At 52.4% G+C, this 16174-nt stretch overlaps 1 protein-coding gene across 1 annotated transcript in view; it reads left to right on the top strand.

Annotated features, from left to right (window-relative positions):
* Window positions 1–15287, top strand: part of NUAK1 (NUAK family kinase 1) — a 74143-nt gene extending 58856 nt beyond the window's left edge. Inside the window, exons 5-7 of the mRNA XM_017342131.3 lie at window positions 6045–6164; window positions 7957–8089; window positions 10870–15287. Coding sequence (XP_017197620.3) covers window positions 6045–6164; window positions 7957–8089; window positions 10870–12026 — 1410 coding nt within the window. The 3' untranslated portion in view covers window positions 12027–15287. The remainder of the gene's footprint in view (window positions 1–6044; window positions 6165–7956; window positions 8090–10869) is intronic.
* The last annotated feature ends 887 nt before the right edge of the window (window positions 15288–16174 follow it).

Below are 16174 nucleotides of genomic sequence, written 5' to 3'. Positions count from 1 at the left end.
CAGGTCTTCCACAGGGGTGGCAGGGGCCCAAGCACGTGGGTCATCTTCCACTGGTTTCCCCAGACCATTAGCGGGGAGCTGGATCGGAAGTGCAGCAGCTGGGACGTGAACCAACACCTGTGTGGGATGCTGATGTTATAGGCGGCTCTGTTACAACTCTAGCCCCAGCGTTTAGTGCTTTTGGTTCTAAGTTTGCTTTGCCTCGTAGGCAGCTGTCAAGTTAAGCAATCCATCAGTGTTAGCACGATGGCTGTAACTGACCGGAGCCAGCCAGACCCAACACTGTTCCAGGGGCTTTCCAGGACTATTTGCCAGTCCTCTCCACACCTTACCAGGTGGGTTCTTTGAGTCCCATTTTGCAGATGGGGAGATCGAATGAGGTGCCAAGTCCCACCGACCATCTGGTAGCCACAAGGTCAAGGTTAGCCCTGGGCTGTCTTGGCTCCAGGTGCTCCACATTCCTCTGAGACACTGCCAGGGACTGTCAGATTATTACCATCAGCCATCATTAACTATTAATTAATATTAATTATTCGCAGCCTTTGCTAGGGGTTCCTATTAGCAAGCTGGCCATTCCGTTTACATCAGGTGAGCTCATTATTCCTAGTGTTCTGAAGTGTTAACTCTCTGTTTTCTGGTGCTAAAATATTCCAGACGTAAGCTCGCCATGCGTAGGTCTACACTCTGGGGCACGGAGTACGTTCACGTTGTGGTGCAGCCGTCACCACCGCACAGCTCCAGAACGTTCCATCTCCCCGAGCTGAAGCTTTGCACCTGATTAATGATGACGGCCCATCCCCCCGGTCCCTGCAGCCACTGCTGTGCTTTTCTGTCACTGTGGCTCTGGCCACTCCAGGGCCCCCTGTGTAAGGGGCTTCTGGGGTGTTCCCCAGAGCGTCCCCGCGGTAGGGAGCCGCGTCCGTGCGGCGTGCGCATCCTCACCTCCTCCTGCACTTTTCCACCTCTGACTCTCATCCAGCAAGCGCACCGCTAGGAACCCTCGAGATCAGTGAAACTCCACCCACGAGGGCCTCGAGCCTCGACTCCCTGCTTTCCGTTTCAGTCAAGGCTGAACTGGACAGCGCGGTGCCGGGACGGGGGGTGGTTCTGAGCCAGCGTGGGGCAGGGAAGTAATCCAGCAAGAGCAGAAGTGCCAACCAGGTCCCTTGTCCAGCGCCTCCCGCGGCACGGGCACGGGCACGGGCTGCAGAGCCTGCTGCCTCCTTGCTGCGGAGTCGCCTCGGGGCCGGTTGATGTCTGTGATGGAGAAATCACACAGCTTGGGAAGCCCTGCGCGTCTCTGGGCTGCGGCTCCTCTGCGGCTCTGCTTTCAGAACCAGGGGCGGGACCCGCATCCCCGACAGTGCCCTTAGGTCACAGCAGCCCTGGGAGATGCGTCTGTTTTGTTTTATGATGCTTAAACTCAGTATTTCCCAAATTTCACCTTCTCCTTCCCTCTGCTCGTGGCTTTAGCCTTTCCCTAGAATCCTCTCTGCTATGTTACTTCATAATTTTATTCAAAAGCGATATTGATTTACAAAAGAAGCCCTAGGTAATGACCGAGTGGAAAGGCAGCGTCGCTGGAAACCGGATAGCGCGGTGAGGCTCTGGATGGCTGCTGACGGCTGCTGCGGGCTGGGGCGCTCAGCACCCTCCTCTCTGTGGTCAGCGCTGACCTCCTCCTTGACTTCACCCAAACAAAGGGGGAGGAATCGAGCAGGCACTGAGTTCCCCCTTGGTGATGCAGTTCATTCATGCCATCACCGTTCTACGTCTACAACTTCTCCATCGAATCCTTCTGTGTTGAGAGTCAGCAGGTGTTGGAAGAGGCTCGGTTTTAAGTATCACGGAGTGAATTAGCCGTGTGGAGTTAAAGGTGGGAAGCAGGCATTTGTGCCGTCACTGTGGTCAGCTTTCTACATGCTTGGAATCATTGAATCTTCGCCAGGACACTGTGGGGGTAGAGAGTCTTTCTACCCCCCATTTTACAGATGGATAAGTCAAGGCTTCCGCCAAGTTTCATAACTCATGGCTGTTTCTTATGAGTGGTTAATTTGAGCTCCCTGGCGTCACATCTTAGCGCTGTTTAAGTGGCTCAAAGTTTGAGAATCTGTGTGTGTGTGTGTGTGTGTGTGTGTGTGTTGATTAATACTGCTTTTCTGTTGAGGTGCCAAGAACACTGGCTGCTCTCAATTTCTATTCGTCTTATGTCCGTGGCAATGACAGCTTTCCTGGGAGGGCCTGATAAGCATCAGTCTCTGAGGATGGGAGTGGCCGTGGCATAAACACAGTGCTCTGGCACAGCCACAGAGCGAGCCAGGACAGCCGGGCGTGAGTGTGTGCGTGCGCAGCAGGTGCCGCGCACACACGGGGTGGGGGGGGGCTGGCAGCTCATCTGGTGGCCCAGATGTTGCAGAGGCCGCAGGGCGGGAAGTGTTCCTGCCTGTGTCAGCTCTGTGCTGGCGGCCAGCAGGAGGAAAGCCCAGCCCGGGCTTCGTCTGTCGCAGGCCTGCAGCCGGCCCGTTCCTCTTCTGATTGATACGACACACTTCATAAAGCTTCCAGCACTTCCTGCTAGCGAGTCGAGGGCCTTGATAAGAACATGGAATTCAGGGAATGAGGTGCCGCCGGAGCCCCGAGAATGCCTTCGTGGAGGGCCGTTGTACGCCAGCTGCTGTCAGTGACGCTGCGTTCATTCAGGGACAACTCACGTTAGGGGCTGCGTTCAAAACAGGGCCCCCGTGGGGTTCATCCAGGCAGCTCCCTGGGCACGGGACTCGCCCAGACGATTTATAAGCCTCACATTGAAGTCAGCTTGGGGAGTAGCAGAAACCCACATGTGCAAGGCTGGCCTAGACTGGCGGGAAGTAGGCAGATTCCCCAGGGGCAGTGTGGCCCAGTGGTTTGAAGCTTGCAAGATGGAGGGCTTATACTGCTTCTTTTCTTTCAAAAACAAAAAGATTTATTTTTAAACTTTACTTGAATGTCAGAGTTGAGAGAGAGATTGAAATCTTCCTTCTGCTGGTTCACTCCCTAGATGTCTGCAATGACTGGGGCTGGGCCAGGCCAAAGCCAGGAGCCGCATCTGAGTCTCCCATGTGGGTGGCAGAGGCCCAAACACATGGGCCATCATCTGCTGCTTTTCCCAGGCCGTTAGCAGGGAGCCGGCTGGGAAGTGGAGCAGCCGGGTCAGGAACTGATGCCCATATGGGATGCTGGCATCGGCAGGTGGCACTGTACCTGCTGCCCCACAGCCCCAGCCCCCTTGTGTTGCTTTTTACCAGTTTTGTCTCCGTATATGAATACCCTCAACTCCCTAAACCTCAGCTTCCTCATCTGTTCCATGGGGTTTTAAAAATAGTTGTAGCAAGTGCCGTGGCTCAACAGGCTAATCCTCCGCCTTGCGGCACCAGCACACTGGGTTCTAGTCCCGGTCGGGGCTCCGGATTCTGTCCTGGTTGCCCCTCTTCCAGGCCAGCTGTCTGCTGTGGCCCGGGAGGGCAGTGGAGGATGGCGCAAGTGCTTGGGCCCTGCACCCCGTGGGAGACCAGGATAAACACCTGGCTCCTACCTTCGGATCAGTGCGGTGCGCCAGCTGCAGCGTGCCGGCCGGCGGCCATTGGAGGGTGAACCAACGGCAAAGGAAGACCTTTCTCTCTGTCTCTCTCTCTCACTGTCCACTCTGCCTGTCAAAAAAAAAAAAAATAGTTGTAGCAAAACATCCATAACATTAAGTTCACCATTATAAGGTGTACAGCTCAGTGGCATGAAATGTGCTTGTGTGTTGTGTGGGTACAGTTTTGGGTAGGACTCTCAGGGAATATACGTAAGTGCTTGGAACCATGCCTGACAGCTAGGGGTTGTTCAAGAAGTGGCATCCAAGTTTGTGATTGATGTTCTGCATTGTCTGTTAACTCTCTGGTGCCTTTTTTTATTTGACAGGCAGAGTTAGACAGTGAGAGAGAGAGACAGAGAGAAAGGTCTTCCTTCCATTGGTTCATCCCCCTAAATGGCCGCTACGGCCGGCGGGCTGTGCTGATCCGAAGCCAGGAGCCAGGTGCTTCCTCCTGGTCTCCCATGTGGGTGCAGGGGCCCAAGCACTTGGGCCATCCTCCACTGCCCTCCCAGGCCACAGCAGAGAGCTGGACTGGAAGAGGAGCAACCGGGACTAGAACCCGGCGCTCATATGGGATGCTGACGCCACAGGCGGAGGATTAACCAAGTGAGCCACGGCGCCAGCCCCTCTATGGTGCTTTCACAATATAATGTCTGCTTTAGTGACAGGTGTTTCCTTGGGTAGGGACAGATGTTAAGCAGTGGTTGGTAACAAGCCTGTGGGGAAGATGTGGTACCTGTCAGTCCCCTCAGCATCCTGTAGAGAAGGCACATGTATGTACTATGACACTTGGAGAGGTTCATGAAAAAAAAAAAAGAAAAGAAAAATGGAGCATTGCAAGGACTTTTGGAGACCCTTCGTTTGTGTACATGTTCATATATGTGTAGAAGTGGTGCCGCAGAGGGAGATAATGAAAACACTTTAAGAAGCCAAAGAGGAGAGTGATTCCAGGACATGCGCAGTCCACAAAGGTTAGCTGCAACATTGGCTTGAATCCTGAAGGTGACAAAGCACTTCTGCTTTCCCGGTCTCATTGGACTTCATTACCCTCCCCCACTTTTGATGCTCATGATAATCCAGTAAATTAGAGCAGAGTAGAAAGCAGGTTTCCATTTTCTGGGGAGTAAACAGAGTTGCTAAACGACCTGCTTGAGGACACGCAGGTGGCTGGGGGCAGAGTCTGGGCTGAAATATGATGCTCAAAACTCAGGGTTTGGCGTTCGTTTGATTTCCGGTGACGAGGCAGCACAGTTACAGTTCTGGTGAGAGTGTGGGTGGAAAGGTGGTGGTGCCAGTGTGCGGGCCAGGCTGTGCCCTCGTGTGATCAGTCTTCACCATGGAGGCGGTGTGTCCCACAGGGGGCAGGTTTGGAAATAAATCTTTATGAAGTGCTTCTCACTTATCCCCATTTTTGCTTTCTGTGGCTCAGGTGCCCATGATCAGCTGTGGTCCAAACATCGTAAATGGAAATGTTCAGAAATAAGCAACTTCTAAGTTTTAAATCATGTGCCATTCTGAGTCACTTTTGACGTCTCAGGTCAGGCAGCTCCACCCTGTCCAGGCCTCGGCTCCCTGCCTCGTGCATAGTGTCCACACAGTATGCACTACCCACCTGTCAGTCACTTAGAAGCTGTCTCAGATATCAGATCCACTGTCACAAGGTCACAGTGCTTGTGTTCAAGTGATCTTCGCTTTTCTCAATAAAGGCACCAAAGAGCAAGAGCGGTGGTGCTGGCAATTTTATTACTGTATGTTATATTTAATTTTGAATTATTGTTAATTTCTTAGTGTGTCTAAATTGAAGTTAGAGCAGAGTCTACTTCAAGAGTAACTTTTAAAAAGTCTTATTTATTTATTTGAAAGAGTGACAGAGAGAAAGGGAGAGGTAGATACATAGATATCTTCCATCAGCTGACTCATTCTCCCAATGCCTGCAACAGCTGGGGCTCTGCCAGGACACAGCCAGGAGCCAGGAACTCCATCCAGGTCTCCCACATGGGTGGCAGGGAGCCAAGGACGTGGGCCGTCTTCTGCTGCCTTCCCAGGTGCATTCGAAGGGAGCTGACTTGGATGTGGAGGGATGACTTGATCCTAGGCACTCCCGTCTGGGATGTGGGAATCGCAAGTGGCAGCTTAACCCACTGTGCCACCGTGCCTTCCCTGTAGAGTGCTTTTCAGTAAGTAGTTGAAAGTGCACACTGTAGATGTGGTAGAGCTTTGGCTGGGTGCTAGGGACTGTGGCTGGGAAGCAGTGGCCCAGTTGTGTTGAGCAATCTTCTGCAAAGACTCAGAACTAGAGAGTGAGTGGCGATGCAGCCAGTAGGCCCACCCAGGTGCCCCTCATGCACTCGGTGTGCTGTGAATTGAGCCGGTGCACGTACGGTCTGGGGTGCTAACACATCTCTTTGCATCTTGCTTCTCTCTGTAGATTGCAGACTTTGGGCTTTCCAACCTGTACCAGAAGGACAAGTTCTTGCAAACGTTCTGTGGGAGCCCGCTCTACGCATCCCCTGAAATTGTCAATGGGAGGCCTTACCGAGGACCAGAGGTGAGCAGCTTGCTGGTGCCTGTAGAGGGAGAGCATGGCGGGGTGGGGAGAAGACGTAGGGACGGCCAGAGGTGGACCAGGGAAATTCTTACCAATTAAAATCCCAGAGAGCAAGCACAGAGAAATTTCCCTCATATGAGTAATAGCCAGAGTATGAACACCTGGGAAAAAATTTGGAAAAATCCAGAAAGGCTGAAAGGAGGAAGCAGAGTTGCCAACACAATAACCGTCTGTGAGGAGACAGGCACTTCACTTATTTGTGACTTTTCTTTTAGGCTATTTTCAAAGTAGAGCTCTACATTCAGAAACAATTGAGATCTCAAAAAATAATTGAGGTCAAATTACTACAACTCATGTCCATATGTTTGTGACATTTTGCAAATTCATTACTGGTAAAAACATGATATTTAATAATCACATTGTGTTTCATTGTATGAATATGCTATAATTTATTTAATAATGTCTCCGAACTTTGGACACTCAGTTTTCCCTTGTTATATTAAAAAGAGAGAGAAATAGAAATGAGACAAAGAGGGAAACAGAAAACTCTCATTCTGCAGTGAATACCTTTTTCATATGTATTTTTGACAACGTGTGTATTTTACCAAGGGATTATCTTAATTGCATCTTGTAATTCCTAAGAAATGTTTTTCTCTGCATTCCTGGAGCTTTCAGAGCCACTGCAGGATATGTGTATGTGAAACTGTTATTTTGAAAATGGGTGAGCTGTGAGTGATTACTCTCTTGGAAAAAATAAAAAGGTTTTCTTGAGAGAGAGAGATTGATTCATCCACTCAGTATCCTTTAAATAGCAGCTGCTTAATGTGCTGAAATGTTTTCTTCCAAATATTTATCTGTTTGCAAGTGTTTGGGGGCAGGAGACTCTACCAATTACCGGAAAGCAAAAGTCTTTGAAAGGCAAGAACGCTAGGGAGGAGCATCGCATTCGGTTTGGCCAACTGTAGAAGCTCCAGGCTGCACATTTGTCATGGATAGTGAATGCTGCTTTGATCTTTGATGATCTGTTTCCAAGGTTACAAGCTGGCTGCCTAGACATGGCCAGCGAACATCCTTTATTTGGCCATGTGAGTCTTCATTAAAAAAAAAATAAAAAAAGGAACCATCATTTGGTAATTGGGAAATTTCACAGGAAAGTCTGGTTTCTGACTTCTTTTCCAAAACTGAACTCCCTGGCTCTGCTGGGCCTGCATTCCTACATGGCAGCCATCAGCCAAGGAGCGGTGGCCTGCACTCTGCAGCCTGTTCCCATCCCAGCACTCCCGGTTGTACCCCAGACTGGCTTGCTTTCCTGTTTGTTATCTGCCTGGCTCTTACAGGATTTGGATTTGCAAGCCCTGCTCCATGTGAAGGAGGTACAGGAAGGGAGTACGAGATTAGGGGCAAAGAGCTCTGCCTCCCAGTCCACCTGCCATCTGAGAGACAGTCGGTTTCCTTGTGCCTCAGTGTTGTTATCTGTCAAATGGGGCTGAAAAGGATCCCAGCTCTCCCTGCTGCACAAAGCGTCCAAAAGGACCATCTGTTGGAGAAGGGTCTTAAATTGGGGCTGCTGGCGTCTGTTCAAAATGGAAAAGCCAGGCCCCAGCAGGCCCCAGCTGCATTGCTCTCCGGTCGTCAGGCTGGGATGGCAATCTGTCTGCTGGGTGCTAAATTCAGTTCCTGGGGGCGTGGGAGGCGGCTGCACACGGGCTGTGGAGGAAGGCCTTGGAAGTCATCCTGGAAATCTCTGTATGTCATGCCTCCCGTCCCTGTATGTCCTGCCTCTCTGCTGCAGGTGGACAGCTGGGCGCTGGGCGTTTTGCTCTACACACTCGTGTATGGAACCATGCCCTTCGATGGTTTCGATCACAAGAACCTCATCCGGCAGATCAGCAGCGGCGAGTACCGGGAGCCCACGCAGCCCTCAGGTGCGTACCTGGCAGGGGTTGGGTTGGGGGGGTCCAGGAGCGTGGTTGGGTTACCTGCCCTTGCTCATACACTTCCGGTTTTTGTTTCAATGTGTTTGGAAGGAGTCTCTTGCTTTCCCCCCTTCCTCTTTCTAGAAAAGTCAGCCTTGGCACGTCTGGCTGGTTAGGCTGTTTACCTAAACCTTCCCTAGTGAAATGGGCAGAGCAAATGTTCCAGAAGGCAGGCGAGGCGTCCTGTCTGCTTGCTGTGTGAACTTGGCCAAGTCAGTTGACCTCTTCGGGTTCAGTTTCTCCCCTATAAATTAGCATTTTGGAAAAGGTGTGCTGCAAAGCCCCTTCCAGCCAGTGGAGACCTAAAAGCAGCTCTTGTTTGACTGTGAGTGCTGGGACTGCTCTGTCATGTTCACATTCCGCCCGAGGACGGCTCACGGCATCATCCACTGTCACTGTGGAACAACCCTGGGCTGGACCTCAGTGCTCTGCCACAGGGGCTATCTCTTTGAGGGGCCTCCCGTGGCCTCTCTCTCCAGGGTGGAGCCTGGGCTTCTTCCGTGGCCACTCAGGCCTCCGATGAGGAAGGAGCAGCAGCCGGGCCTTCTCCACGTCTGTCCCTGGAAGGCAGACGCTGTCCCGCCTCTGATGCCTGTGCACAGAGAGAGTGTGTCGGTGGCCACGCTTCATGTACACGCGTGCTGCCTGTGTGCATCTGTGTGCACACACACAGTGGATTCTCACTAGGTACTCTAGCTGTGGTCTATCAAGTTGTTGCACACACTGAATTACTGAGCACGGAACCGTGTTTCTTAAAGATTTATTTATTTATTTGAAAAGCAGAATGACAGAAAGGAGAGAGAGAGATATCTATCTATCTTCTATTAATTGGTTCACTCCCTAAATGGCCACAGCAGCAGGGACTGAACCAGACCTAAGCCAGGAAGCCCAGACTCCATCCAGGTCTCCTCTGTGGGTGCAGGGGCTCCAGCTCTTGGGCCATCCTCTGCTGCTTTCCCAGCAGAACTGCGAAAGCCTTAGCTTACGTACATTTCTGTGCAAGGCACCTCTGTTAACGTATAGCGTAGCTTCATTAATGTCCAACTCTGCGGCCGGCAGCATGGCAGCTTGGGCCTGAACAGAGCTTAACCAGCACCCCGTTTCCTGTGTCAGGCACAGCCCTGGCATTGCAGCACTAGGCTCGGGGACTGTTTTACACAGAGCCATCACTAACAAACAGAAAGCACAGAACTGCAAAAAACGAGTCACAGACTTGAGAGGAGGACGTGTGTTTCCAAACAAGAGGGCCCAGGGCTTTGCTTGACCTCAGCGGCCGACACTGGCGGGGTCGGGGGACCTGTGCCAGCATCAGCGTGACTGCTGGAGCTGCCAGTGTCAACGCTGGGCTCATCCATAGGTGTCAGCAAGCAGGCACGTTTGTGAAGGTAGAATTCGCATACACTGGGGGTCGACGGGTGTGTACGTCCATATACCGATAAGCACATCTCTCTCTCCATGTTTTCCAATGAAATAAGCTGCTCATGTTGAGAGAGTTCAGGAGGACCTCTGTGCTGGTGTTGTTTGCTTTACCAGCTAACTTGTGGCAACACAGTTCCTGGCACATGGTAGGGGGTGAATGAGGGTTCATCCTGTTGCTTTTCAGGGATGCAGGTTACCCCAGACTCCACGCCCAGGCCTCTACCAATGACCTAATGACGAGGGAAGGTGACACTTTCCAGGACAGGACTTCAACTGTGGAAACACAGTTTGATTTTTTTAAAAAAGAGATTTATTTATTTATTTGAAAGGCAGACTTACACATACACACAGAGAGTGAGAGAGAGGGATCTTCCATCTGCTGGTTCACTCACCAGATGACCACAATAGCCGAGGCTGGGCCAGGCTAGAAGCCTAGAACTCCATCCAGGTCCCCAACATGGGTGGCAGGGACCCAAGCACTTAGGTCATCATCTGCTGCTTTCCCAGGCCCACCCACAGGGAGCTGGATCAGAACTGGAGCCGCTGGGACTTGAACCAGCACTCCTATGGGATGTCAGAGTTGCAGGCCATGGCTTAACTGGCTGCACCACAATGCTGGCCCCCAAACAGTTTGATCTTAAAAGTCAGTTCATCAGCTGTGTGGTTGCCATGGCCTCCACTGCATCTGGGGCTTTTCCCTAATTCTCTGGCAGCAGAAAATTGCAAGTGGCATTTTTTTTTTTGGAGAGGCTGTGAGTGGGTAGCAGATACAGATCAACTTGGTAGGGCTGTGGCTTATATCACACAGGGAAACGAGGTGAGCTCACTGGGTGTGGGTCTCAGTACCTGTGGGCGAGGCCAGCTTTGGGGACAGTTGTTGGAACTGCCCCGGTGTGCCAGCTGAGTGCCTCTGAGCCCCCCTCCGTCCTGTGTCACTGCTGACATGGTTTCCTCGTGACCCCAAGCACTGCCAGGGTGTGCAAACCGGCCTCTGGGGGAAAAAAGCAAGCCAAGGTGAGCCACACCTATTTTCCCTTTTGGTAAAATGCTGTCCACCCAAAGAAGGGCGGGGCCCTGCTCAAGGTCAGGTCCATGTCCTTTCTGATGACCTGGCTGGGTCTCTCTGGGGAGCTCAGCAGTTCCAGAAATTTCTCTGCTCAAGTGGAAGAATGTGCCAGGGTTCTGAGTCTTGGTTAGGCTTTGGCTTGCTAGAGCGAGTGTGTCTGGGTAGCCACTCCCGGAAGGTCACCCCTGCCACCAAGCCGCGAGCTCACGTGCACCGGCGGATTCTCTTGTCCCCTTTCTTCTAGATGCTCGAGGACTCATCCGGTGGATGCTGATGGTGAACCCCGATCGCCGGGCCACCATCGAGGACATCGCCAACCACTGGTGGGTGAACTGGGGCTACAAGAGCAGCGTGTGCGACTGCGACGCCCTGCACGACTCGGAGTCCCCGCTGCTGGCGCGTATCATCGACTGGCACCACCGCTCCACCGGGCTGCAGGCCGAGGCCGAAGCCAAAATGAAGAGCCTGGCCAAGCCCGGGGCCTCGGAAGTCACGCTGGAGCGGCAGCGGTCGCTGAAGAAGTCCAAGAAAGAGAACGACTTCGCCCAGTCCGGCCAGGACGCGGTGCCCGAAAGCCCATCCAAGCTGAGTTCCAAGAGGCCCAAGGGGATCCTGAAGAAGCGAAGCAACAGCGAGCACCGCTCGCACAGCACGGGCTTCATCGAGGGCGTCGTGGCGCCCGCCTTGCCCACGGCGTTCAAGATGGAGCAGGACTTGTGCCGGACCGCAGTGCCGCTCCCGGCCTCCCCGGAGGCAGACGTGCCGGGCGCACTCAGCCCCAAGCAGTCGGCCACGATGCCCAAGAAAGGCATCCTGAAAAAGACACAGCAGAGGGAATCGGGTTACTACTCATCGCCGGAGCGCAGCGAGTCCTCGGAGCTGCTGGACAGGAGCGATGTGCTGGGCGGTGGTCTCACGTCCTCCCCCAGCCCCCCGGACCCAGCCCGGGGCCCCTCGCACAGCCTCTCCTGCCGGCGGAAGGGCATCTTGAAACACAGCAGCAAGTACTCACCGGGCACCGTGGACCTGGCCCTCGGGAGCCCCGAGACGCCCACACTGGAATCCTTGGCCGAGCCCGGGGTGCCTGCCGAGGGCCTGTCCCGGAGCTACAGCCGCCCTTCCAGCGTCATCAGCGACGACAGTGTCCTGTCCAGCGACTCCTTGGACTTGCCAGAGCTGCAGGAGAACCGGCCGGCCCGCCAGCGCATCCGCAGCTGTGTCTCCGCCGAGAACTTCCTCCAGATCCCCGACTTCGAGGGGCTCCACAACCGGCCGCGCCCCCAGTACCTGAAGCGCTACCGGAACCGGCTGGCGGACAGCAGCTTCTCCCTCCTCACGGACATGGACGATGTGACTCAGGTGTACAAAAAGGCGCTGGAGATCTGTGGCAAGCTCAACTAGGCCTCCAGGACGCGGGGGGCGGGGAGGTGGGGGGAGCGCGGCTGCCTCTCTGCAAGACCGAGAAAGCACCGGCGCCGTCTCGCTCGGCCTCGTTTGCAGCCTTGAGCCAGCACCTAAAAGGCAGAAGCTGCCGTCTGCCAACTCCTGCCAATTTCCGGTTGGGATTTGGGTCCCTGTTGGCATTTGCTGTGCGGCGCCTCCTGGAGGACCGGCTGTCTAGGGAAGGCGGTGGCATTGGCCAGCGTGTAATGGGGGGCGCATATGGAGGAGTGGGAGGTCCTTTCCCTAGAAGTCATCCACACACTTCCGGAGTAGGGACCAGACAGATGGGGGCCACCTGCTTAGGGTGTGGCCACAGAGCTTGCTCCTTTTCTCCTTACGCTAGCAAGCTTGGTCTGGCTGCCTGGGGTTGGCAAGTAGCTTAAATCGATCCATTGGTAGTGTCTGTCGGGTGTGCTGGTTTGCGTAGTCCAGGCCTGTTGGGGAAGTGCTGTCATTAACTAGTAATGGCTGCCGTGGGAATGGGAAGGGAGGCAGTAGCACGTGGGTCATGTAGGCGTCATCCTCAACTTGCCCAAGTCCTGGGCACTAGCTCCAGGCATGCCGTGGGGTCTGTATTAAGTTTTCCACATCACTGGTGTGACCTTTGTTAATTTGCTATTGTACCTTGAATGGAAGACAGGGCCCTGGTCAGAGAGAGAATGCTCTGAAGTCTGCTAATGGCAGAAAGCCCACGGTGATTTTTCAGCTTCTTGCTGTCCACCATCTTTTCCTCCTGCCTTGCTCTGTAGTAGACACTCCGGAACGTGGAAAGAGAAAAAGATGGTGGTGTCAGAGGCCAGCCCTCTCATGATAGAGATGCGTGGGAGTTGCTATGCACCAGCAAGGGGCCACTTGTCACCCTGCTTTCTTGTTAACTGGAATGCTGCCTTTTGGGCTCCCACCTGTGAATTGGATGTGACACTGTCCCTAGACTCCAGTGGACTTCCTGGCTCAGCCACTGGCCTTGGGCAGCAGTAGTCATGGGTTTCCCCGTCCACTTGAGTGTAGACCCTTTCAGAGATAGATGAGTTTGCTTTTAGCGAGTTAGCATGTAGGTGGGATGTTTGGATGAGGAAAGATGGGCAGAAGGTGCTTTTCCCCCCAAATCCCAGTGTTGTATGTCATGACTTTGAACTTTGACATGAACTCCTGGGCTTTGGGGAAAAAGAAGGTTCCATTCATTTGAATGAATATGGTGTGAAAAGAATGGTTGGGAGGAAGCATGTAAGAGAGGGGAAGTGTTCCCATAGATATCATCCAAATGGTTTTAGAAGAAGCAGAAAATAAGTAGGACAGAACTCTTACCTTAAAAAATAATTTCTCAAAACTAGGTATATAATTCCTGAACATCCAGATTCCAGGTAGAAAGATGCCTCTCCTACCGTGGGACATCTCAGGAAGACTGGTTTGGAGCTGATGGTCTTTGGGGAACTGCTTCAGAGGCTGTTGGCCAAGGCAAATTGAAATCCTTGATTCAAGATGGCCGACCACTGGTAGCCACTTGGGACCTGTCTGGGGCTATCTTTGGGAAACACAACCAAGAGTAGTGCACAGGAAGATGGGGGAAAGTCACTTACAGCACTCAGAGCGTCTGTTAGGGTGGGGTTACCCTTGCCTTGAGGAGAACCTTCCGTTTCTCCTCTTGCCCCAGCTCTGGTGGTGGTGCTGTGCACTTCGCCAGTTTGAATGGTGTATTGTGGGGAGCTGCTCGCCTTCCTTCCACTCGATTCCACTGCCTTCCTGAATCCCAGTGGAGGTGAGAAAAGAAAAAAAAAAATCTGTAGCCAACAATCATGTTTGGGGGGTGTGAGTGCCCGGAGGGTAGCCTGCGACCTCCAAGCGCCCTACCCCTCGCCTCCCCTGCCACACTGCCTGCCCCTCGTGCGCAGCAGCTGGCCCGGCTGGTAGCTCTTCATGAGACTCCGGTCTCACTCCTGCCTGTTGGTTGCTGTGTTTCTTCCTTTTGCCAAGTGATTGAGTCTGCTTGGTATTTTCCATCCCTCTAAGTAAAAAGGACACTTATAAGGGGAAATCCTGCTTCCTCCTTCCTCCCCGAAACTCCAGTGTGTTCTCTTTCATCAGTTAGGCAGTGGATGGGGCCAAGAACCTCCGCCACTCAGAGGCAGACTCTGAGCCGTGTCCTGCCTGGTCAGCTGGCAGGTGGCAGGTGGCATATGAGGGTTTAAGGTTTTCTCCCAGACAGGTGGCTTAGCTGCCGGCCTTTCCAGCCCTGCCCCCTCCTGCCGTTAGTCTGCTGACATCCTCGGAGTCTGGATGTGCTGTTGACTGGCCTTTCCAGGACCACTTGGCAAAGAGGAAAGAGCCCCGGAAAACAGCCCCCTGCTTCCTACGTAGCCCTCACGTCCCTACCAGCCAATCCCCAGCCAAAGAAGCTACACTCTGTTCACTTCCGTGGAATCACCAGGGAGAGACCGTCTTGGAGGGTTGTTGTCGGCACTCCCCTGCCGTCTGTCTTTTCCTTGCCTCCATGGGCTTCTCAGCGTCTCAGTTTACACATCTGCCAAAGGGGTAGACTTAAACTTCTTTTTACAGGTAAATTTCAAGGCACGATCAGTTTTCAGGAAGTGCTCCAAGACCCCAGGCGAAATGCAAATGCTACATACACTCTGAACTCCCAGCCCTGTTGGCGGTGCTGCTGTGTGGTGGACAGGGGAGCACTTGGCAGGGTTCAGTTCAGGCGAATTTTGCCCAAGCCTGCTGTCTTGAGTACAAATGTGAATGATCAGCTGACTGCTTGTTGCCAAACTGGAAATGTTCTGTAGGGATTTACTGGCATGGTATCATTCCTAGAAGAAAAAAAAAAGAGAGAGAGAGAAACTTGACTGCACATTTTTTTTTTAAATCCATGTTGTGACTTTTATTTAATTTCTATTTTTTTGGTAATAAAAAGTTGACTTTTTTATTTGAATTTGTCTTTTTTATTTATTGGTCTGAAAGGCATTTCAAAGGTATTATAATAATATATTGGTGTAATTTAATTGGTGCAACATGCTTTATGGTTCCAGTCAAAATTGGTTTTCACTCATTTGATTGGTTTGAGCCCAGAACAGCCTACAGGGGAAAAAAACAAAGACAAAAACTGGATAACCACCCAAAGTGTTTGTATTTTCATTGGTAACTGATTTTTTGCTTCGTTTCATTCTTTTTTGTTTGTTTCTGTTTTTACTTTTAAATTAAATAAAATTCCAATGAATTCAACTACACTGGGACCTTGCTTCTTTCTTTGGTTGTCTGTCTTGGTCCAGTAAGTGCCAGGATGGGTGTAACGAACAGAAAGTTCCCTGGGCGAGCTTTTGCACGCAAGGGGAATTCGCTCCAAGTTCTCGGGAGAGGAAGTGCAGCTCACAGTGCAGCCGGAGCCGAGGTCTGAAGATGGAGGAGCCCAGAGAAGCGGGTGCCCTCTGTTCTTCTCTCGACACCCCGGCTTTCCTGCTCACCTTTGCCACCTGGCTTTACCCTCACTGATGTGTGTCCCACCTTGGCTTGCCCCAGCGCTTCCAAGGGTACAGATTCTCAGTTCCGGCTTCCAGAAGAGTCTTGATCGGGTTCCTTCAATCAGAACTGGAGATGGCATCAAAGACCAATACTCAACCATACTCTCTCCCCACTCTTCAGCTTCCTCTGTCTGCCTCCCCCTTAGGTGCTCTCTCCCGTCCCAAGGAGGGCAGACAAATTTCTATCCAGTTGGTCAGAGTCAAGATCAATGGGCCACTGTTTCCTGCTGGGGAAGTTCCCTGCTCCACCTATGAGCTAATGGCATCTGAGTCCCATTTTGCCATTGTTTCTTGTGCAAACAGAGAAAGCTCTTGGGAAGAGAGATGAAGGGCAGGGTGAGGCTGAGGGGTTCCTGGGTGCTGGCTGCAATGCCACATGGCATCAGACTCTGTGCTAGAGCGTTGTGCTGTGCATCCCCAAAGGTAGTTGTGGAATCCCTGCAAGACCAGTGTCACTTTCCAAAGAAAATACAACTTGCACCCCTCTCTGATCGACTGGATGGATAGCTGATGTAGCATCCTCACATGTAGCAAATGAACTACAGGATACCCAGTTAAACATGAGCTCCAGATAAACAACGGATGATATTT

This window comes from Oryctolagus cuniculus, chromosome 11, assembly GCF_964237555.1.
Source record: "Oryctolagus cuniculus chromosome 11, mOryCun1.1, whole genome shotgun sequence".
NCBI classification, from domain to species: Eukaryota; Metazoa; Chordata; class Mammalia; order Lagomorpha; family Leporidae; genus Oryctolagus; species Oryctolagus cuniculus.
This window is presented reverse-complemented; position numbering and strand designations above follow the sequence as displayed.